The 25,063-nt window shown below is 29.8% G+C and overlaps 2 protein-coding genes across 2 annotated transcripts in view; one reads left to right on the top strand and one right to left on the bottom strand.

The window, feature by feature from the left end:
• LOC107443242 (alkylglycerol monooxygenase) overlaps nucleotides 1-2,303 on the top strand; it is a 35,773-nt gene extending 33,470 nt beyond the window's left edge. Inside the window, exons 10-11 of the mRNA XM_071178625.2 lie at nucleotides 929-1,011; nucleotides 2,171-2,303. Of these exons, the coding sequence (XP_071034726.2) occupies nucleotides 929-988 (60 nt within the window). The 3' untranslated portion in view covers nucleotides 989-1,011; nucleotides 2,171-2,303. The remainder of the gene's footprint in view (nucleotides 1-928; nucleotides 1,012-2,170) is intronic.
• Nucleotides 2,304-4,930: 2,627 nt separating this feature from the next.
• LOC107443245 (alkylglycerol monooxygenase-like) lies at nucleotides 4,931-24,696 on the bottom strand. The gene is made up of 11 exons (XM_016057045.4): nucleotides 24,434-24,696; nucleotides 21,981-22,108; nucleotides 20,269-20,420; nucleotides 16,982-17,085; nucleotides 15,276-15,371; nucleotides 14,571-14,640; nucleotides 13,062-13,213; nucleotides 10,912-11,046; nucleotides 10,548-10,664; nucleotides 9,422-9,504; nucleotides 4,931-5,332 (listed from the first exon to the last, which is right to left on the bottom strand). The coding sequence occupies exons 1-11, from the start codon at nucleotides 24,542-24,544 to the stop codon at nucleotides 5,095-5,097; spliced, it is 1,386 nt and encodes a 461-aa protein (XP_015912531.1). The 5' UTR covers nucleotides 24,545-24,696; the 3' UTR covers nucleotides 4,931-5,094.
• Between the last annotated feature and the right edge of the window lie 367 nt (nucleotides 24,697-25,063).

The raw sequence follows: 25,063 nt of genomic DNA, 5'->3' as shown, positions 1-25,063 counted from the left end.
AAAAAATCGGGGTTGTTGCCCTGATATTAGATACATATATATATATATATATATATATATATGCAAGGTGATTCTAAAAAGATGGGCAAAATTTCAGGAAGTGATAGTACACATCCAAGCAAACAATTTTTATCAAAGAATGCATGGTCGAAAACAAAACGCAAAACCTCTAGAGGGCGTCAAAGTTTATGTTCTTATATGAGGCAAAAACACACAAAGAACGATGAAGTTAAGTTATAAAAGCAAATTTAATGGCATGTGATTACAATAAGTGTTCAAAACAGTGGCCGGCAGCGGCTATGCACGCAGTACAACAGCGAAGAAAAGATAGGCAAACATTCTGAAACACAAACTTTCCCTGCAGTGGCCGAAAGCTTGGCGACAAGTAACGCAGCGCAGTAACTCGCAACAGGAATGGAGCTTTCACATTTGCATCAAACAACTTTCCAAATGCGCCACCACCTTTGCGCTTTGTTTTCGACCATGCATTCTTTGATGAAAATTGTTTGCTTGGGTGTGTACTATCACTTCCTAAAATTTTGCCCATCTTTTTAGAATCACCCTATATATATACATACATATATATATATATATATATATATATATATATATATATATATATATATATATATATATATATATATATATATATATATATATATATATATATATATATATATATATATATATATATATATATATATATATATATATATATATATATATATATATATATATATATATATATTCTTTCTAAACTCATTAAAAGCAAGCAACTCAAATTAAGTTTAAATTATGTCGAAAGATGACTAGTCACTTTAATAAATTGTTTTTCTGTTTTGAAATGTCGAAAAAAGGAATAATTTTGAAGAATAAAAGCAAAGTGCAATGTTAGTGAGACTAATTGCAAAATTCTTTTTTTTTTTAGATCATACCAAAGACGATTATTAATCCAATTGCATGCTTTATATGCTATACGAGTATATGATTGGGATTTGTGCTTGATAAAAGGCAAGTATTCTTTATTATTAATTTTGTTTTGTTCAAAACATGCTAACATTTTAATATGCTTTATTTCGTAATGCATATATTCTAACATGAAGGAAAAAGAGAAAAAAAAACTTTAATAAAGGAATGTTATTTAATTACGATTATTAAAGTTACGAAGTTTATTATGAAAATGTACTTTCTCCAAATAAACATACATTTTAAATACTTTTGCGCCTATATATCTGAATTTTATATGTAGTATTTGACTATGTATACATTAAAGTTATTATATGTATTTGAAAACTACGAAAACTTCCCATGGTTAGCCTGACGACAAAGGGACTCTAACCCATGATCTGTTAACCACTGAGTACATATTTCACGTCAGCACTGAGCTCGATTCAAGCTAGAAGCGTATTTGTATCAATGAAGTGAATCGGATACGCATTCGTATCGATTCACCTTATTGGAGGGCGAAAGCCGTATCCCCTAAGCCATCACGGTTCTAGAAAGGGAATTTGTAGAGCAGTTCTGCTGTCCACATCATCTGACTTAAGGTCAAAATTACGCGACATTTCTGCCATGGCAACTAAAAAAAATAAAGCACTGAAAAATTGGTCTCATGTTAAGGCAATTTGTGGTTGGGAGATGCATGCAACGATATTAATTTTTAAGTTTCAGCAAAGTAAGAATTCCCCCAAAAAATCGATGCATAATGTATGAAATTTTTACTTTGTACTTAAATCTTATCTACATGAAAGCGTTATTTTCCAAAATTAATATTTTTAAAGTAATTGAGAGAATTAAAGCTGTCTTTTTCAGTAATTTAAAGTAAAAACGGGCCGAATTTTTTACTTATGTTTGTCCTTTCAGTGATGAAGTGGTTTTAATGCATAGCTAATACGATGGGAAATAAATGCTATTAACACTTATTTAAGCTTATGCATGTATGAATATTATTGTGATAGCCTTTTGGGCATTATTAATACTCTTTACTTCCTTGAATATCTTTTTTCCTTGAATATCTTTTTTCCTTGAATATCTTTTTTATTTACATTATGACACCTTTTTTTTGCAATCAAAAGTATAAATTATTTTTTTCTTCACATTTTATTACATTATTAAGTTTGCTCTTTCATTCACAACTGTTTATTTTGCATTATACTTCTTTTTTTTACAGTCGATATGGACCACCTTGTGAATTCCTGAGATGCGTCATCTACTTTCTAGTAGATAGGATAATATATCCGGAAATCAAAAATTATGGATTGGTTTTGCTCACCTTGTATCTCAGTAGAGCATTTTTTTCAGCAACATTAGTAATGTGGACTACTTTGTTTTTAGTTTATAGCATGCGTAAAATACGTCAAGAAAACAATAAAGATTTCGTTGTGTTTACGCTTTAAATGGATCACTGAAGATACCTTTTAATACACAAAAAGTGTAATTGGCAAAACAAGTACAAAAGTAAACATCATGACATTTAGATGCGAGTAAGGTACTACTCTATCTATCTAAAAAGAAAGTAAAACAGCCTTTGTTTGCTTTTCTCTTTCGGAGGAAAAGTCTACTCGTTCTCCCTAACAAGTTTGTATTTTTCCCTTTTCATAGCTCCGAATCTCACTCCTGCTTCATTTGGAGAAGCATCTGTTTTCGGGAGAAAACGATGCGTCTAACTAAAAATGCTACAAAGAAAAAACAATCAAACCAACAAAAATATACGCTGAAAAAAAATCATTGATAACTATTGACACATAAAAAGTAAGAGCCCAGTGGAATATTTACTCCGAAAGCACTAAGCAAAATTGTAAAATTTCCAAACAGATTTCAACATTTAAAGATAACATTATAAGCATTTAAACAAAGAAATTAAATGAATTGCTTATATTATTTCATAAGAGAGGTAATCCTGACCAGGCATTTGTTATGTCATGCGTACTACCTTTCCTATGTGTAATTTTAACTTTACTTCTTTGGAGTGCTAGTGACCACCTTGTAAGCTTTGCACTATGTAGGGCCCTGCGTGTCAAATATGTGAGTGAGTCATGATCGGAAATGACTACAATTTGTGAATTAAAAATCCACGTATCGAAACGTTTCAACGGTTCCAACACTGAGAAGGCCTCTCGTTCAATAGTGGACCATTTCCGATAATTGGTTGCTAAAGAATGGGATTGGCATTTCTTTTCCATGTTCATCAATTCCCTTTTACTTCATTTTATATCCGTCGTTGAACAACAGACCCAGTTTTTGGGTTTACGACTGCTAATGTTCAACTTCGTAGCCGTGTAATTTTGAACCAATCCAGAAGACAAGGAAGCTCCTGGATCATTAACCCTCAGAGGTATGATTTGTTACAGGAACATGGACGACTTTGTGACTAGACAGATTTAACATGCATCAGTCACCATTTATTACACGGGAGTCTTTGGCCAGTGGGGATCGAACCCACTCGCTCTTTGACATAGGACCAGTGCACTACCAGCCAAACTATCCTTGCAAATGTCCCCACCTTAATTGGCCAGAGCACATAGCGGCTCTAAGGGATAAATCCTTAAAACTGCATAATAGTGTGGTTTCTGTGTCCGAGATGCCTGGGTACCCCAGACTACGGGATGTGCCAGGGACGATGATTTACGTAGTGTCCATGATCTACACCCTGGCGGTTGGTTTCATTTCTTTGGAATGAAATCTTGAGTTAAAGACACTGAATGTCCATTCACATTTGCTAATTCCGGGATGGATCGAAAAACATCTGCAAAATCTTGCAATGTGTTAACTATCTTCTTTTTTTGCGAATAATTTATATTTACAGAATTTTTAAGTACACGTTTTCTTATATCATCTTCACTTACTTCTATCGGGGGCATATGGGTGCATAATGCAAGTCTCTCCAAGTTCTTGATCTTGGCAAAAAATCAAACCAACTTGACCAACTCTCACTACATACGGTCGTAGTTTGTTAAAGTGTAGTTCTCTGGTGCTTACGTCTTCCATTTTTACCCGTGAAGTGTGAAGAAGCTTAGAAAACTTAATATTCAAAAACCTTCAAGTCATCTACTTCAAATATTTAAATTGATGTTTATATTTAAATCATTTTTAACTTAATATGGACTTAAATGTCAACTTTCATTTCATCATTAAACCATATGGTATGTTTAACAGTAAAGTACATTAATTTTATTAACTTTAACTTAGCTAACATACTTATCCACTACTTTATGAGACAATGCAATTTTGTTCCTACCAAAAAACATTTATCTATTTTATAATCATTTGAATATAATTAAATAACTATTTATTGAATTTTTATCAATCGATTGTATTTAATATATGTAAGCAAAGAGATTGATGAGCAATGATGTTATTCAAACTATTAAGTATGAGAAAAATCATTTATTGATTCAATCGCATTACCGGTTGAACAGAGTATCAAGTACCAACCTTGATACCACAATATTTCTTCCATTCTTCATCACTTGAAGATTTTCCAGTTTCTTCAATCTGTGACCCTGGATTATTAGAATGCGACATTATCATTCATACATAAAAGACGCTCAGAACTTTTATGTTCATTTAAGTTTCGTTTCTACCGCTTGAAAACTATACTAGTTGTAAACGGTTACAAAGCCGTGTAGTTTCGTATTTACGGTATTTAAACAGTACCAGTTGTAAACAGTTTCAAAACCGTAAATGTAAGAATTGTTCCAAACCATAAACTTCATAGTTAATCAGAAGACTGCTGCCAGTTATTTTACCGTAATTTCAGAATGAAAACTATAATACAAGTAGTATACATAAGCAAATAATGTCTATATTAGCTGAACCCAAGACAAGAAATGAAAAATGAAAGTAATTACCAATCTAACATAAAAAAATTACTTATTAATTAATAAATTAATCATTTAATAATTATTAATAGTTACTATAGATTTAATTGGCAACAGTTTATAACCTCGTTTATAACGTAGAATGATTAAATTTGTTAACATTTTTATTCGATAAAATACTTACATGCAGAAAATACAATAAATATAATTTGTGTAAAAAATAAACAACTGCAATAAACGTGACTTTATAATACAACCATGTTACGGGTAGTATTTACAATTGGACTTGCAAAAGTATAGACTTTTTTTTTAATAAAATTTCTTTGTAAACCTTCCGTAGACAATCAACCAGATACAAAGAGATCCACATCGCTATGGACAGATTGAAAATAATTCGACTGCAATATAAGTGTAACATAGCAAATCCGAATGTCTTGAATTCCTGATATATTATTCTGTCAACCAAGAAGAACATGAAACATCTTAGGAAGTCTAAAATTTTTCCATATTTGCTGAAAAATATGAAAGCAAATTATTTGGAATCACGCAATCTATGTTCACAATTGTAAACTTCCTATATGAAAACTATAAAAGAATATTGGAGTTAAAGGTACTTAGTCATTTTGCTGACTCAAGTAACTTCAGCTAATTCAACTTTTTACACATTAATTTTTAGTAATTAAATAAAACAGTTTAATCAACTTTTATTTCAAAAGCTACTTTATCGCCAGTGCCGGAGAAATGATAAGTACAGGGTTAAAATTTAAATTTCCATACATATCACAATTATCTATTCTTCAAATAAATCATATAAACTGTGAATTGCAAATATAAAATGTTGAAGTAATAAAATTGAAGTCAAGATATCTATTAATTACGAAAACTTTGACTTTTTCAATTTTTCGAAGAAAAAATTAAAAAAAAAAAAACAGTGGAATTTACTGCTCTTTTCCTGCTCTACTTTATCGCCTACACTGGAAAAGTGAATAAGTACTGTGTTTAAATTTAAATTTCTATACCTATCTCCATCATCTCTTCTTCAAACTATAAATCATATTAACTTTGAACTTCAAATATAAAATGTTAAAGTCAAAATATCTATAAATTATTAAACATCGACACAAAACTATGACTTTTTTTTCAATTTTTTGAAGAAAAAACATTTAAAAAAAAAGACTTGAATTTATTTTCTTTTTCATGCGCAACGTCACCACCTGCGCCGGAGAAGTGGATAAGCAGTGAGTTGAAATTTAAATTTCGACACATATCACAATTACGAGGGTTGCTATTTATATTTCTGGCCTTGGCAACAGTAAATGTTGCTAGGCGACCGCAGACGATTTTAATCGAAAGTTTGGTATTTTTAAACATAAATTCAGCAGACGATTTACCATTATAGCTTCATTTGTGTTGTTGACAGTAAATTGAAAAGTTCTTCTCTTTCAAAAAATGGAATTGAATTGTGAACATTTTCGTGCCATTATTTTTCTTAACTTTCGACGTGGATTGTCAAGACAAGAGTGCTTCGATGAACTTAATTCTTTATTCAGCGATAAAGCGCCATCCTACAGCACTGTAAAAAATTGGTATAACGAATTTAATCGTGGTCGTGGTCCAAAATCCGTTGTTGTGCCAGAAAAGATCGATGCTGTGCGTGAACTGATAAATCAAGATCGTCATGTGACATACCGTGAGATAGAGGCGTCTTTGGACATTAGTATGACTAGCATCAATAAAATATTGCATGAACATTTGAGCGTATAAAAAATTTGTTCGCGTTGGATCCCGCATAACCTGACAAACGCTCAAAAAAAGGCTCGTGTTGATTGGTGCAAGGAAATGTTGGAAAAATACGTTCAAGGTACATCAAAGGCTGTGTATAACATCTACACAGGTGACGAATCATGGATCTAGGCATATGAGCCGGAGACAAAACAGCAATCAACTGTATGGGTCTTCCAAGACGAGGCAAAACCAACAAAAGTTGTTCGAGGAAGAAGCACATCGAAACAAATGATTGCCTGTTTCTTCGGCATTAACGGTCATGGGACAACAATGGCGTTAGAGCAACGCAGTTCTGAATGGTACACGACCATTTGTTTGCCAGAAGTCATCGGAGAAATTCGAAAGAAGCAGAAGAACAGGCGAATCATTCTTCATCATGACAATGCGAGCTCTCACACATCGACTCAAACAAAGGCATTTCTGACGGAGCGAAAGATCGAACTGATGGGTCATCCGCCGTACAGCCCTGATTTGGCACCCAATGACTTCTTCTTATTCCCACACATCAAAAATAAATTACGTGGACAACTATTTTCGACCCCCGAAGAAGCGGTTGATGCATTCAAAACGCATGTTTTGGAGTTACCTCAATCGGACTGGAAAAAGAGCTTTGAATATTGGTTCAAGCGCATGCAAAAGTGTTATTGATCATCATGGAGAATATTTTGAAAAACAATAAAACCAATTTCGATCCTACATATTTGTTTTTTCATTATTTGGACAGAAATATAAATAGCAACCCTCGTATCTGTTCTTCAAACTATAAATCATATCAACCTTGAACTTCAAATATAAAATGTTAAAGTCAAAATATCTATGAATTACTAAACATCGACACAAAACTATGACTTTTTTTAAAATTTTTTTGAAGAAAAAACATTTAAAAAAAAAAAAAGACTTGAATTTATTTTCTTTTTCATGCGCAACTTCACCACCTGCGCCGGAGAAGTGGATAAGCAGTGAGTTGAAATTTAAATTTCGACACATATCACAATTATCTGTACTTCAAACTATAAATCATATCGACTATGAATAGCAAATATAAAATGTTAAAGTATCAGAACTTTAAACTAAGCATCCATTAATTAATAAACCTTTTCGCATACATATCAGGGAGACCGTAAGTACATATATTAGACCACATGTACCTCGGACCAATATAAACATTAGTGCCAACCAGTGGAGTAATTTTACATTCGATATATATGTTAGCGTAAAAGAGTAGAAAACAGTTACTCTGCAAATTTTTTAGTTATCTGCAAACTTTCTCGATAATCTGCACATTACCTACTAGGTACTTTCAAAAGTCAAAATAAGATATTTTGATCACCAATATGAGCGAAATTGGTCAAATAGTTCCTGAGAAATCGAATTTTGAAAAAGTCGCACTTAAAAAAAATCGATTTCTGAGGAACCATTCGACCCAATTTTACTCACATTTTGTATTTTACTAAGTAAAATTACATTCTTTAAAATGATGTAAAAATTTCATACTTTGTAGTTCAAAAAATTTTCGACTAATATTAAATAAAATAATAAATATTTATTTAAAGTTATTTTTTGCATGGAATCTTTGGATAAACTAATTTTATAATTGTATGCAAAAAATTTTCAATGCACTTAAAAAGTTGAGATATGGTGAAATACGCAAAAATAAAATTAACATTAAGGGGTTTGAACTTTGGACCGCAGTCCTGACCAAACTTTTGGGACCATATTTCTCAGAGTGCGACAACCCCCTATATTTTGGGGGTCAAGAACCCAAATTCATCGGGCAAAAAATATACATGTCTTCAGAAAAAGTACGTTTATGCGTCTGATTTCGTAAAATAAAATACAGTTTTCACTATTTAATTGGTATATTTGAAGTCGCCATCTTGAACCTTTAAGATTGAGTCCTAGAACGTGAAGATCCAATTCTTCGATTAAAAGTTATTCCTTGTGGTCCGTTTTTCATTTTGCGCACTGCACACCCAGTTCAGCTAGCGCATACACATTTACTTGTAGCATTCGCTACATGTAAAACATTTTTTATTCTTAGTAAAGCTATAAATATTTTTAATATTCCAATAATAAAATATTTGGAGTTGCATATATGATTCATCCAATTTTTTTTAGCTTATTTAAACCACTTAAAAAAAATTTTTTTAATCGCATGAATATTCAAAGTTAAATTAATTAATAGCTTTAAAAGAAGATCTCAAAATTACTTTTATCAAAAGAGTAACTTCCTCTGATCCAAGGTACAATCCCTTGCACCAATTTCAGTTATACTTTAATCGAAAAAAATATTTCAAGAATTTATGATAAAATTTTCTCGCTGGAAAAAATTATTAATAGACATACATATAATGTGTTTCTCATAAAATTTCTTAGTTCTTTTACGCATTGCTTTCTGCATAAAAAATTATTCCGATTATAACATTCGTCATTAAACAAATCTGCAGAATATCAAGATGAAAGATAAATTGTCAAAGCTGTTTTTTTTTCAGAGAGACACAAAAATAAATGAATAGTAGATTAATATTCTAAAAAAATAAATGAATAATAGGTAGGCTAATAATAGTAGGCAAAAAGCATATTATTAGTTAATTTAACAAAGAATGTGTGGGAAATTTAATAGCTTGAAATTTTAAATTTTGTGTTAAAGTAGGTGTTATTTATAATATAATTATATAATAATTTATATAAATACAAATATCACAAAAGTATTAAAAATACCTAAATTTCTCCAAGAAACATTATTTTTAACTGCTACATTGTTCATAAATTAAAGCTTAAAAAAAATTCATTTTTATTATTTTTTTTAAACTTACCTATTATCAAGTATGAATCCCAAGGAAATGCAGGAATAACTTATAAAGGCTGCTATTATGTTAACAGTTGTCATGGAGAAAAACTGAAAGTAATATAAGCAAGAGCTTGATCATTTATCGAATTCAAAACTGAAAATTAAATGGTTTTATGCCCTTCTTTAAGATATCATGATTAAATCATTAAATTTTACTTCATTCCCTACTAAACTGCATATTAATAAAACCATGTTTTATTCTTAATTTTACCAATTGTCATTTCCAAAGCACTTGTTTAAAAACTACCGAGTTTTTTAGTGAAGACGGAAATGTGGTACATTTCATCAAAATCTGGTAAATTTGATGATACTTTTTCTCTCAATGCATATGAATAGAATATTCTCTTTAATCCTACTCCTAGTTTTGTTTAAAAAATATCCAGTAAGTCATTAGAAAATGTAATGCGAACCAAACAATTCTGATTATCAAAAATAAGAGTGATAAGGTAATAATACTTGTTTTATGTAAGTGTATAAGTATATTCTACATGCTCATTGCTTAACGTTATGTAAATTTTCATTTTGTTACAATTAACATATTGTACTTTGTTAGTCGAATGGTATTATAATTTAAAGATGATCGGACCACAATACTGACTCCCATTGCCACCAATTTGTCGATAGTCACGAAATTGTGAGTTTTATCCTCGATGACAGCGGGCTGTTGGAGGAATGCTTTACTTTTATATTTTAAATTCAATTTAGTGACATTTCAGTTGTATATTGTTTACTCAGTTTCGTTCATAGACATAAATAATACCTTTATTGGTGTATTAAAAGTGGAAAGAAATATGATGCAATATGAATAAATACATTCCTGCCGAACTTATAAGAAAAATATAGTTCTTTGATTGATTTTATTAACATCTATTTAAAAAAAAATAGAGCATTTGCTGTAAAATGCACGGAGTTTGTGCAAAGCGAATGTTTTGTCGGTATTGAAAACACTTAGGGGAATAACAATTACAATTTAATGAATATTATGGCTTTAGATTATTATTTTAGAAATTAAAATTATACAAGAAATAAAATCACTCATTAAAGCAAAATCTAAAGGAAGTTAGACACATGTAATTAATGGATGTGCTTACTGTCATATTCACTGCAAGAAATAAATAGGTGTTTACTAAAACTCCAAAATGAACCATTGAGTAATATTTCATCAGTTTTGGTAGTTGTGGATCATACTTTTCAAAGTGAGGAGTAGGCTAGAAACAAGCAAAAAGATTTTAGCATAAATGAAAAGTAACAAAATGTTATCAATAAACCAAAGCTCTTAAAATATGGATGTATTGAAACATGACAAGTTTTGAAAATTAAAAGCATGAAAAATATTTTTTTTAATAATTAAAAGCAGAAAGATTTCATTTTAGTCATACTATTCCATACTATAAGCTTTAAGAAATACCAAAAGGAATAAAAAAAAATAATGTTGTGTTCCCTCTTATAACTTACGTGTGGTACGGATTCCAAATTTCCTGTCCATGGCATGCCTGGAGACCATCCTGGTCCTTTAAATATAGTAGAGAGTTTATCACTCCATTTCTCCATTTCACAAAATCTTTTCCATATGTTTTGAAACTGTCTTGTCTGGAAGCGAAGAAAGTACCTTGAAAAAACAAACTTTAATCATGATCGAAACTAATGTTACCCCACCATTTATTTTCTGTTAAGTACGTCATTAAGGTATATGGAGGTATATCCCATACTTAAAGTATATGAAGGGCTAACCAACGAGCAAAAGAAATGAAATAGTATCATCTAAAAGTAAGAAAATATTAATTTGTGAATTTGGTTTTCATTTTTAAAATTCTGTGTTTCTTATACATAAAATTCAACGTTCCTTTGAAATTTAATAATTCTTTTATATTATAACAATTACAAATTCATATTATCATTTTGAACTTTCGGATACCTAATAATTTCATAGTAATTAGTTTGTAGTAACACCTTATGAAGCCAGTTATACTGAAAAGTACATACTTTAGCCGAAAGGACTAATCTGTCAATCTCATGACCAGCTGAACAGGGGTTGAATCACCAGCGAATTATTCGCGATCGCAACATTCGAATACGCCATTTGAGGAGACAACCACCATTGAGGTCTCCCTCCTTCTGCCTCCTTTTCTGCACAAGTGTATGGGAATGTATTACGATGTTTCCCCCTTCCATACTATTTTTCGTGTTTAGATTATCAATAATATGTTTTAAAATTTTCATGCTGTTCAAATTAAGCACCGTGTTTAATGTGAGTGAGCACAGTGTTGAGTTTCATATAGCTTCCCAGCTTAAAAAAGTTTAATCGATTTAAAAATCAAGACAGAAACTAACGTATTTCTTTCCCTATGACTATCCTCACGCTAATAGTGAAAACATGCTTAGTGTTGCCATAAGTAAAGAGCTGCACCAACTTCTTCTAATCTACACATTAGGAGTCATAAACTATTGGAATACGAAACTTACGCATTCACGCATCGATGGCAACACTACAGAGCTGTTTAACACAAAAAAAGTCTTGTATTTCTCATCAGGATAGATGACCTTACAAGGTATACGGATTTGAGTCATACGTTCCTCGGTTCACTTGACAAAGCAAGACCACAACCAAACTCCAATGTCCAATTGAACGTCATTTATACGGTTTTGAAGCAATTCTAGTTGTAAATGGCTATAAAAACCATATTATTTTGCATTCATGGTTTTTTCGTTATAATATAGCTAAACAATATAGCTTAATTTTAAATAGTTTAACTAAACATTAATTTTTACTGAATTTATTTTTAAAGTACTTTTCCAGAAACAATTCTAAAACACCAATATATTTTTCATCCAGGGAATTTTTAACTTATTTTATTTTGTTTGTTTCATTTTATTTTATTTTACTTTAATTAATTTATTCATTTTTTATTTTTTTATTTATTTTTCTTTTTTATTTATTTAACGTTAAATGAAAAATATTGAGTGCATAATTCTTAAAGTAAGCATAATAGCATTTAATACATAGTTCTTTAAGTAAGAAGGATGCTTTCCTTAAATAAGGAAAAAAATATTTTCATTCACAGAAATGAAAATATTTTTTTCCTTATTTAAGGAAAGCATTGAACACAGAAATGAAAATATTTCATACTTAAGCTTATCTTTCTCGATGAAAACACTACTGAAAAATTATACATTTAAATTACACACACAAATGTAATCAAATTCTACGTCTATTTCAAAATGTTTTAAAATTTAGTTTCAAATTATAAAATACTTGCAAGCAGCTGCATTAAAATAATTTGATGTTCAAAAAAGCAATTCATGTTTGTTTTATACTATTATTAGACTTATAATTAAAATTACAAAAGTTACAAAAAAAAACATTCCGAAAACTCACAAACTCTAAATTTTGCTTCTTTAAAAAACTAATTTTTGTTTCAACTCTAAGTTAAGACAAATTATTTAATGGTATTAAATTATATAGTTGACAAATTATTAAAAATGAGCAAAATTTAAATACATGAGAAATTATATTGTATATATTAAATAATGAGAAATTATAATAACATATTTACTTGAAATATTAATAATGAGGAATTTAAAATCAATATTTTACGCATGCATACCTGTACAATCAAAGGATTGAAAGATTTCATCTGAGTAGTACAACCATACAGAGGTTTCTCTATTGAATCTTCGGCTTCGAACGTGCCAAATATGCGATCCCATATAATAAGAGAGCCACCGAAGTTTTTGTCTATGTAACGTCGATTCCGACCTATAATAAAGACATTTCGTTTTAATTTACTGATTTGTACATAAAAACTTGCATAGTTTAGATTTTCAGGGTAAAATAATCATTTCAATTAGAGTAAAAAGCCAATCGATGCTTAAGGTATTAATTTTAAGTTTTGTTAGGATAAACTGCCGTACTACTTAATGATTATACAAAAGCTTTATCACTGAACAGTGTTTTCTTAGTCATTAACTGAGGAAAACAGATATGTCTTGCAGAAAGTTAAATAAGTTAAACTAGGTTTGAATTTATATTTCTTAATAAGAACAATTTCTTTCATAAAATAGAAAAAAAGCTCACCTGATACGAAAGCTTGAGCATGACGCTCAGATTAAAAAACAACAACTTCGTACATTTCAAAAATTTAAGGTTATTAAATAACAGAAGAAGAAGAAAGAAGAAAATGAAAAAGTGCAAGAAATATTTTTTTCAAAATTTTATTTATTGGTGAAGAAATTACCACCTGAATGAGAATGATTAACTTTTTAATAATTTTAAAATGAAAATTTCCAAAATCTTTAAAAGCTTTTGCAAAACTCGAAATTATAAAATATGAAATTATACGAATGCTATAATCTTTTATCTCTTTTGATGTAATAGGATCCAACACATATAATTGCTTGTTTGGTGTATTTGTAAATAATTTAACATACATTTTACGCTATGAGATACAAAATTCAGAAAATTCTGGATAAAAAAACCAGGCTCCTATCAAGTTTAATTGAAATTTTCTAATTTCTGTACTCCCTTTTTTATTGGATGGTATTTTAGAAACAGTTTTTTAAATCCTTTATTTATAACTTTGCATTAGTGCCAAAGTTAATAGACAGACCACAAACTCTAAAAATATTCTCTAACTTTACCTCAATTTAAGTGATTTTAATAATTTTTCTTGATTTTTGTAACCACTGTCATAAATTGTATGCTGGTTTTCCAGTTATACATAAAATGTATTGAAAATATTATGATATAGAATATATTTTAGTATAAAATATACAATGTAATTACGTTTATCACAACATAAAATATATCGTTTGGATACAATAAAACAAAACATTTATATTTGTCATTGCAGTTAAAAATAAAAATAAAAATTTAAAAAATATTACAAGACCCATATTTTTTGGGAAAATATCGAACTTTTTCGTACTTTAAAACCTAAAATACAGATTCATTCATTTTCATGACATTCGGGATATTTTACTTGAATTCCCTGACATTTCTCTTATATTTCTAAATTCATAAAAATCCCTCGACTTTTCCACCTTGTTTAAACATTATTTAAGCTACTATTTTTGTACAATAAAATATGGTTGAAAAACATAAAAATAAAGATTACCATGATGCGCTCGGTGATGACTCGGTGTATTAAGAAAGAATTCTATAGGTGCTGGTAATTTGGCAACGACCTGAAAAAATAAATGAGATTAAAGAAATGAAAACTTCGATGCACCGTGGAATATCGCTCAGCTCTAAAGCTAAATTTATATGATATTATTATTATACACCAACTATAAATATTAAAATTTATACATGGTATTTTAATCTAAAAATTTTATTTCAAATGTGAACTTCGTGCAATGATATACACTCATTAAAAATACGTAATACGGCTTTTTTAAAATTAAAAATTTGTAATTACAGTTTGTAATAGGCTTTCAGAGTTCAAAAGTTTTTCAAAAGCTGTAAAAATTAGCAAAAGTTGTAAAAATTAATTTAAAAGCAAAAAAATATATATATGAGCTAGTACTTATAGTAGTTTTATAGCACTATTATAATAATAAACTTGAGCTACACAATTTAGAATGATAGAATAATATTATGCACTACAGTTTAATTCGTGCAGTACAAAATGTTACTTCCAAAAAATTTTTTTATCTTCCAAAATCATACAATAAGAAACAAAACATAGGAATCGTATACACTTTGTTTTAGAGCTTTCATTTCATGTGTTAAAATAATTCTTTTTCGGTTAATGTTCTTTGCGAATACATTATTTTTCAAAAATAAGTATGATAATAAAAATAATAAATGACTGACTTACTTCTGTATGAATCCAGAACTGATAAATGATAGTCAACTGATAGTGTACAAAATAAGTTGTTGGTGGAATTGCTAAAGCAAGAGGAAGATACGTGAACTGAAAAAAAATTAATTTAAAACTTTTTATGCATATATTTAAAAATTACTATATACTCACATTCACAATTTAATACATAAGGTCTTTAAAAAATTTTAATTTGTAAAAATAATTCCTAGATTTAAAAAAATGGCAATGTCTCTAAAACTATTTCTTCCTAATGGTTCAATTTTATCAAGTATTAGATTTTATTATATTCAAGTGTTAGTATTTAGTATTACATTTTCTTATTTAAAGCACTACTAATTTTTCTCCGCTCCGCTGCGGATGACGACAGACACTGTTATGAATGTTCCTCTGTTTGACATTGGTTTATATCTGTTGAGACTTAGCTCTTTGGGTTGTAACGTAATAACAAAATATCTCTACATTACATTTTATTTTGTTGCGCAAAATCTATAGCTTAAAATTTTGGAATAATGAACGTGTATAGAAAAAAGCAGGTAGGTACTTTATTTACGTCGCACTAGAGCTGCACAATGGGTTATTGTCGACTGTCTGGGAAACATCCCTGAGGATGATCCGAAGACATGCCATCGTAATTTTAATCCTCTGCTGAAGGGATGACTCCCCTGATGACCTGAGTGTGAAGTCGAGCACTTTACGGTAGAACAGTTTAATGAGGACCGACACCGTGAACCCTCGGCCCCTACGCAGGCTGATCAAAGTGGTCACCCACCCGCTTACTGACCGCAGCCAGTGATGCTTGATTTCGGTGTTCTACTGGGAACCGTGTGTTAACAATCATTCCACTGAACGATCAGTACGGTATTATCCTACGATCAGTACGGGATTGTCCCTGTATCCAGTACTATGGTGGAATAAAAAATTTTAACATACGATGGTTAGTTTGAGACTTATTATAAGTTAAATCTGTAGTAAAACATATAATGAAGGTCTCTCAGCTTCTAACAGATGTTGCAGCAAAAAAATTTAAAATTTGACGTGCTGAAAGGGTTATTTTTTCATTTTTATTTATGAACTTAGCATGATTTTTATTCCAGAATTCCAATTTGCTTGAAAGTTATTGCAATTATTAAAGTTATTGCAACAGCTTTTTTTTCGCGAATTTTTCATAACTTTTTTTTATCAAATAAGAACAGTTACATCCATAGTAAAAGGGAAATTTATTTCTCTCTCACGAGACCTTCATTTCATGAGCGCACGCTTGCATTGATGTAGAAAGTGACCAAAATGTGGTATCCGGACTCCGGTGTTCTCCTCTGAGGCGGTAGAACAAAATTGCTCCTTTTGAGAAAGTGGGAAGACATAAATCATTTAATATTCCTGTTTAGGTAGCGATTTCCTGTTTGGTGTTTAAAACTAGTTCATTTTAAAAATTTCTTTCTAATTCTCTATAATTTTGCATTAAACTCCTCAAAAATGATTTCCAGTAGATTCTCATGTAAACCGATTTTAAAGACTCAATAGTGCAGTTTAAACATAATTCTTATTTTATTACTTCGTTAAGAATGTTATTATTCGTTTTTGTTGTTTCGAACACAATTTTTATGTCTTTATTCAAATGACGTATAGGTACTTTTATTTAAATAATATGATCTAAGAAATTTTAAGTTATATTAAAATTATCGAAAAATTGTATTACTTACCCAATGCGTGGGAATGAGTAGAATATGATTTTTCAAGGGTGATGAAAGCATCATATCTTCTGGTGAGTGATGGGTTTCGTGTATGGCCCACAGTATATTGACGTCTGTTGAAAACAATCATAAAATAATATTTCAATGCATTTAACATATACCATGTGCATTGTTTATAATATAATATTTTTTAAAAAAAATGAGAAAATTGTGTTCCTGTATATAAAGAAATTTTAAGTGCATCTCTATAAAAGCAAAAGTAGGTGTGTACTGATGTTCTTTAATAACTCAAAAATTAGAGCTCCGATTAAGATAGGGTTTTGTTCTACTATTTGCAAATTTTCATAGTATCGACTACCACAATGAAACAGAGACACAAGATGGAACTTCAATAGTTGCCTTGAGGATTTAGAGTTTGCCGATACCATAGTCAAGTGCTAAGGACCTTCAAGAAAAAACTGAAGACCAGTTAATAAGAAAATTTGTCTAAAACTAAATGAGTAAAAAACAAATGTGAGAAAATTAAATTGCTGAACAAAGGGCGAATTATTGATTAATTCAAAGAAAACTGAAAAGACAAATACGTTTATATACCTTGGAAAAATTGTTAGTTAGCATGGTTGGTACTGACGAAGACATCAAGTGCAGGATTAAAAATGTTCTAAACTTTCAAGATGTTTTTCAAGCTCTGTAAATCGCAATGTTTGAATATGTAAAAAATACAAATACTCAATGCTACTGTGAAGTCTGTTCTGCTGTACAACCGTGAAACTTGGAAACTAACAAGGCAGCAAGGAAACAAAATAGATGCCTTTGAAGCAAAAGGTTTAACTAAAATATTGAAAATGTGCTAGATAAACAAGAAAAGCAATGAGGATCTATACCATAAATCCTGTACCAAGCCATCAATAATTATAAGACGATGAAACTAGATTGGATATACTATATTTAGAAAATATGCCAAAGAAAACTAGAGAATCGCATTGACCTGGTCACCTTATGAAAAAAGGAAGTGAGAATAACATGGTAAAGTATGGTGACCAAGGAAAAAAACCCAATTTAATTGGACAAGTTGGAATGTTGCGGGAGAGATCACACTAGACAGGAGATGGTGAAGAGCAGAAATTCCAGCCTCATGCAACTTCCAGACGTAAAGAGCTTCGAGTCAAGATTTGTAAGCAATCGCCCCTCTCTAGCTTCAGATAGTGTGATCACAGCATCGAAAGTGCGAAATTTCATTGTTGTACTTGTACATGAAACCTTTCTTAATATCTTTTGAGTGGCTGGCTATTCCTTTTTTATCATTTTGCGATATTTTTCTTCCTTCTACGTTGAGCCATACTCATGCAATCTTGCAAAAACGCGTATTTCATTTAGTTCAGCGTGAGCTGCTTTGAAAACTGCATATTTACGAAATGTTTAAGCAAAAATAGAAGGCGAAATTTCCGGACAAAAAGTAATACCTAAAAAGCACACTAATGATACAGTTGAAATTCCAAGTAAAAATACGTGATCGAAACGAACACGAAGGCTGACACAAGTTATCAAAAATTAAAGAATATGTAATTTTAAACATAAATATGTTTATTCTTATTCCCTTAAAACGGAATTTCAATTTCGACGCGTTTAAACTTATTAAACTTATACCAAACCACTCTGTTGTCAAATACCAAAAATAATTACATTTTTTAACATTATTTTTCAAACACAAATTTCTAGTTTTCAAACTTTGTACAATTACACTTGATCTTAAAATTTATACAAAGAAATTCCATGTTTTTTAAAAGAAATTAGAGGCAACAAAGACTAAATAAACTAAACTTAAATAAATTATTTGTTTGAGTACATCACATTTTAAGACTCAACTTCGGTGTCTAAATATTAAGAAAAGAAAAATTTCTAATAGCAGAAAATATTTGATTTTAAAGAAGTAAATCAAAGCTGGTTGATAATCAAAAATTCATTTTGATTACCAATAACAAAGAGGATTGTGTTGACTAATTTTATTTATTTTTACATAAACTCATTTACTTAGTGATGCTGTCTTTTAGTTCTCTTATTTTTACATATTTTTTTCTGCTTTAAAAGTTATTACTAACTGTTTTAGGACCGAGAATTCTTGTAACTTGGAGGAATTTATAATAATAAGCGTTCGTTTTGCTTTGACGGAAAAAACTCTGTCAAATAAAATCTATTGTCCGCTGAAGAAGGTTTTAATTGCTAACACAACGGTAATCGTTTAAAAAAAAGTAAATGTGCAATTTGATTTCAACAACGCTGTTGATTTGCTTCCATATCCTCGCACTCTCAGAAGTAAAACTCTCACTTTTGATGGTTCAACAACCTCAGAGTTGTATTTTGTTAATTTTAAGAATTATTTCGTCACGAAATCACGTGATTCATGACAAAACGCGAACTCTCAAATATATGACGAAAATGTTTCCTCAACTCGAAACCTTATTGTGGGATATGGGGGAGATTATTAACTAGATTGACGAAACTAGAATGAAGACTAGACTTTTTCTCTGGAAGAAATAGGAGACGAAATTTTTGTCAAAGCAGAAACTCAGAGCAATCAATATATGAAAGTGTGAACATATTAAGTAAAAACTAAAATCACTGCTAATTAGGCAACGTGAATTTATACTTATATATTGTCTGGATTATTGAGCAAGCGATTTTAAATTTTGAGATACTTAAAATTGTACTTATTTGAAAAAAGCGAACCAGCTGGCCACTATAGGCTGCAGTTATTTTTTAAATAGGATTTTAAGTTCAAAAAATTCAGATAAATCAGTTTTTCGGAGAACAAAAACATCCATTCATTCCAACTATAATAAATGTTTACCTGATACAACTGAGTATTTGTGGAAATTTACGATATAATATTAGTTTTGATTATAAATTATTTGCTAACTCTGATGTTGTTTGGTTTCAATATTTGCTGATTTTAGTTTCATGTCACGAAATATTATATATTAAATAAGGCGTTTCATTAAGGGCATCTTGAAAAAATTATATTAAAACCTTAAACGAGTTTTATTATAAAAAAGTCTTTTTACAAAATATAATTCCAAATTTTTTTTTTTAAAGTATTCCATTTGATTTACCTTTGTTTCATAAGTATAATTTTACTTAAATTAAATACAATCCTGACAAATAGTTTTAAAAAACTCGTTAGAAACTAAGAAAAAAATGTCAAGATTATTATATGTTAAATTAAATATTAATAAAAACTTTGATAAAATTAAGATAAGAACAACCTAATAAAGTTAAAGAATTATTATTATACCTACGGTGAGTTAATCGATGCATCCAATAGAAGCAAAACTCCGTGAAAAGATAGGTCAAAAGCCAAGTCCATGGGGAATTCCAAGGAAACTCTATCAATCTATAGTTCTTATAAATCCATGTATACACAAAAACTTCGACCCCTCTAAACGGAATTCTATAAAGAAAAATAAATGTTTAAAGCATTTGGCAACACCTTTCTTAGTAAATTACATTATTTTACAGAAATCTTACAAATTTTAATAATGAAAAACTATTTACATAATAATGAATAAAACTTAAAAATATGAAGGCTGAAAACTATTTTAATGATAAAAAACTATTATCTTTTCAACTTTCACACAGAATTAAAAACAAATACAAAATTAGGCAACATTAGGCAAAATACATAATTAGGCAAAGTTCTTTTGCTCATAAATCCTTAAGCAAAGTAAAAAATTTCTTTTTCCGAGGCAAAATAATAAAAAAACACAGGTCAAGTTAATTTAGTATTCTATGAAATACTTGCATGCTGTCCGTTAAGCGCTCTCGTAGGCCTTCGAACTTCATTACTAAAGTTAGGGAAAAACAAGAATCAAGACAGGTCAATAATTACAGAAATTGCAGCTGTTTCATACTAAAATACCCCTCCTGAAAGTGACGAAAAATTCTATATTTATGCAAGGGGAGAAAATACCCTGGACGCATTTCATTCACAACTCAATTTTCAAACAAGCATGAAAACATTTCTACTTGTAAAGTATTCACAGAAAGTTCCTATGTGATTAACTTCAGCTTTGTGATGTGGAGCTTTCGCAGTATCCCAAAATTTTCTGCTACGGGATGCGACACTTTTTTTACTGTTATTTTGTCCCATTGTTTCGCGCAACCTTTTAATGGTTGCAAAAGTCTTATGAGATGTAGCACAAACATTAGTCCTTAGCGAAAATTGGATTAAAATCTAGTGAATAAGGTGGCAATTCTGGTTCGGTAAAAAAAGTCGGGATAATTTCATTTACACCATTCTTGAACGCCTTTAGCAGCTTTGTGTGCATAAGTACCATATTAGATAACGCAACAACTTTCGTACACATGTTGGTGGTAGGATGTAATATTTGATTTTAAATTTTTCTTATTTATTTCTTATCATCTTTACTTTTTTTACTTTATGACGAAAATTCTAAAAATATATTATAAAGCCAATGCCGATAGCTACATAACATCTTGAAGAGAACTGGATTATAACTGGAATATTTTATGAGCAATTGATAGAGGACCTAACATAACATTTAATTTGATTTAATATGTCTCCCTCTTTTCATTAAAACATTTTTATAAGCTTATATACTTTTAGAAAACAGCACAATGACTTAAAATTGTGCTATACCGTGTTGAAGTTGTATGCGTAATTTTGATTAATATTGTAATTGCAGAAATTGACGCCTAACAAATAATTCCATTTTACATTTATTAGCAAAGTAAATATTGTTTAATGTATATATTTAGCTGATTTTCTCGAAGAAAAACAACTTTTTCAGTCTTCGTTATAGACGATCAAAATACTTAAATCTGGAGATAGTACACTTCAGTACTGAATTTCAGAAAAACTAAAATATTCTGCTTGTACTATTTTTAATTTATAGGTTGCATCTCTGAAAAAACTATTAAAATTGTTTTATTTGTTAAAATAAACTATTTTGATATTGAAGCAATCTTATTGAATAAACCAAAACCATACTTAGCTAAATCTGTGAGAAGTCCATGCAGAACATTTGACATAGTCTCGTTGACTCTTAAAAGTGGTTTCTTTTGCAAATATCGTATGACTTGTTCAAGAAGCACTGTGACGAAGAAAACGGGAGCAACCTTTAAAAAATGTGCAAAGTTTTAAAAAAACTCATATTACTTTAAAAGATTATTTTTACTGTATATTTTTTTAATTGTTTTCGAAGAAAATATTTAAAATATAATTTTTACACAGAATTATAAAATAAATTTATCAAAAGATAATTCCATAAAAAGCAATTTTTATTAAATTTTATTACTTTTTTGCAATTTCATTTAATAATAGTCGAAAAAAATACGAATTGTAAAATATAAAAATTTTTACATCATTTTTAAGAAGGTAATTTTAAGATGCAAAAAGAAAAAAAAAATTAACGAAATTTGTCAAATAGTGTGCAAATTTTTTTCAAATCACTTGAAAAGTTCTCGGGATATAGCGAAATACGCAAAAAGTAAAATAGGCATTAAGGGATCCGAACTTTGGACCGCTCTCTTGGATCAAACTATGGGCACCATATTTCCCAGATTGCGGCTACCCCCTATATTTTCTGAGTCAGAAAAAGGAATAAAAAAGGTATGTTTATTGCAGAGGTAGCCAAAGTGGTCCATATAGACCCTAGGGGTCTATTTAACAAAAGCGGGGGTCGATCTGAGTCAGAGGGTTGATCCGAATCGGAAGTGTCGAGGAAAAAACAGTTCCTAATAAGCAAATCATACATACCTAATTGAGTATGTAAAATTTGTGAATTTTTTTATAATTGACTTAATATCAGTTTCCTTATAGAACATAAAATTCATTTAAGGAAACCGTACGAAATCGACATACGCTAATGACACTTAATTAATTTCAGTAATATGTAATAATGATATTATGGTTATTGGTGCAATTTTGTTACGAATTCTAAAACAAGTTATCCGTAGTTTCGGCAAATAATTTTTCCACTGGTAGTAAATATAGTGCATTACTATTTTAATGAAGTAGAGTTCAAAGAAATTTCACTACTTATAAATATTTTAGACAATAAATTAAAGGTCAGATAGAGATATGGACATGCTCCCAATTCAAAATCGTATAAGAATTCTATTTGTTTTTGAAATTTCCATTTTAGTTTGCTGCCGCTGACCAATGCGATTCGCGCTTAAATATCTTAAGTACAAAATATACTAATAAAGGTATAAGTGCTAATAAAGGTAATATACAGATATATTTGGTGATTATTAAAAACTGTACCAATACTAAGTAGTTTTAACACCTATACTGTGGAAATAAATGCTTTACGGCCCCTCTAAAGGTATATGTATTGGAGAAAATTACTTGATAGTGGTATATTTCGATCATGCCGCGAGCATTAATATCATGCAAAGTGGTGCTAAATACAGTTAATCTCTATTCTGATGGAATGAAACAATAAAAATGAATTTTCCTTATTTTAATAACATGATGTCGTCAAAAAAGACGACAAATAATAATAAATAAAAAAAATTTAAATCATCTCAGCTTAATTAATGGAGGAAATTTAGTGTTAGAACCAGGTATGTGACATTTTTAGAGGGGCTGTAATAAGAGTTCGAATATTAAGAGGTATCCGTACTATTTTATTGCCCATTTATAAGAAAGCGGGAATTCTTTGCTTTATTCTATTTCACTGCGCTAATTTAAAATGAAAATTATGCAAGCATACTGAAAACTAACGTCAATTAGTTATGCTAAGATTAAAGTGAAAGCAAAAACAATTCTTATTAAACATACCTATACTGATATAACCACTATATGTTTTTTTTCCTTGATACATTAATTCCCCTAGAAATGTCACTTCCCAGGTTCTTCCACTAAGCTCTTCAATTGTGTAGGTATGAGTAGGTATTGTGTAGATTGAGTATGATTTTGTAGTGTGGCTCAATACTGATTTTTCACTTATTTTCTTTCTTTTTTTAATTCACCTCTTGCAAACAGAGGGTATTCAGCTACTATTTCCTTGCTACAGAGGGTATATTCAGCTATAAAATCCACAATACATACTGGTGCCATTTTTTCTTCCTCTTTTGATATATCGGTTAAGGCAAATTTATATTAAGTAAAGCAAATATTTTAAACCAAAAAGTATGCATGGATATTTTAAGAAGACTAGTTATAAATTAATTTTTCTTTATTTCGAACGAATATTAAATTGAAAATTAAAAAAATAGATAGGTCAAATGGAAAATAGAATAAGAAATAGAAAATTGGAAACCGAAGACAGATCAAATAGGGAGTTGAATAAGAAATAGAATAAGAAATAGAAAATAGAATGAGAAATAGAAAATAGAATGAGAAATTGAAAATTGAATAAGAAATAAAAAATAGAAAAAGAATTAACTAGAAACAAAAAGAAAATACAAAATGATAATAAGATAGAAACCGCATACCTCCTTATAATAATCTTTAACATCTTCAATTTTCTCGTAGTTGTGTTTGCGAGGATCCACTAGATAAAAGAGGTATCCCGCCCGCTCTAAAGATCCCGCCAAGAATTCCATCTCCTTTAACTACCGTTCAATTTGTAATGCAGTTTGTTTTAAATCTCATTGGAAGTGCCGCGAAATTAAGCCAAGTTGAAGCTAAAGATCCCTCGTTTCCTTAGGGAAATAATCTTCACTTCCTAACTTGACATCGCGCATGCGCTCTTCTTCCTTTCCCCAAATACTAATTACCCCTTTTTTGATGAATGATTCCTTTCACTCTCTTTAAATTAAACCTGTGCCTATTTTTTAATAGTTTCCTCGAGAACTGCTGAATTATTCACGTTTTATCTCGAATGTAATAAATTACATACTAGTGAAATGAAATGCTTTTTAGCGAAAACGGATTTGATCAATTTTTCGATCACTCGTGTAAAAATTGAAAGAAAAATTGTGTAATTATCTAATTATCTTAATGCATTCAAAGCTGTAGTTCTTTTCTTAAATTAAAATCACATCAGATGTCTTCGCGTTAAATTGAGAATCACCGTACATTTCATTTAAGTTAGCTATTTGTATTTTTTCCGTGAAAAATTT

The sequence above is a fragment of the Parasteatoda tepidariorum genome, chromosome 6, assembly GCF_982258835.1.
Source record: "Parasteatoda tepidariorum strain Cologne lab strain chromosome 6, Ptep-v5.0, whole genome shotgun sequence".
Lineage (NCBI taxonomy): Eukaryota > Metazoa > Arthropoda > Arachnida > Araneae > Theridiidae > Parasteatoda > Parasteatoda tepidariorum.
This window is presented reverse-complemented; position numbering and strand designations above follow the sequence as displayed.

Coding starts and splice junctions, on each gene's coding strand:
- LOC107443245 (XM_016057045.4), bottom strand. CDS start 24,544: ATGGAATTCTTGGCGGGATCTTTAGAGCGGGCGGGATACCTCTTTTAT. Junction 20,421..21,980: donor CTTCTCACAGATTTAGCTAA/GTATGGTTTTGG, acceptor TTTTCTTTATAG/AATTCCGTTTAGAGGGGTCG. Junction 10,665..10,911: donor ATTTGGAATCCGTACCACAC/GTAAGTTATAAG, acceptor GCTTGTTTCTAG/CCTACTCCTCACTTTGAAAA.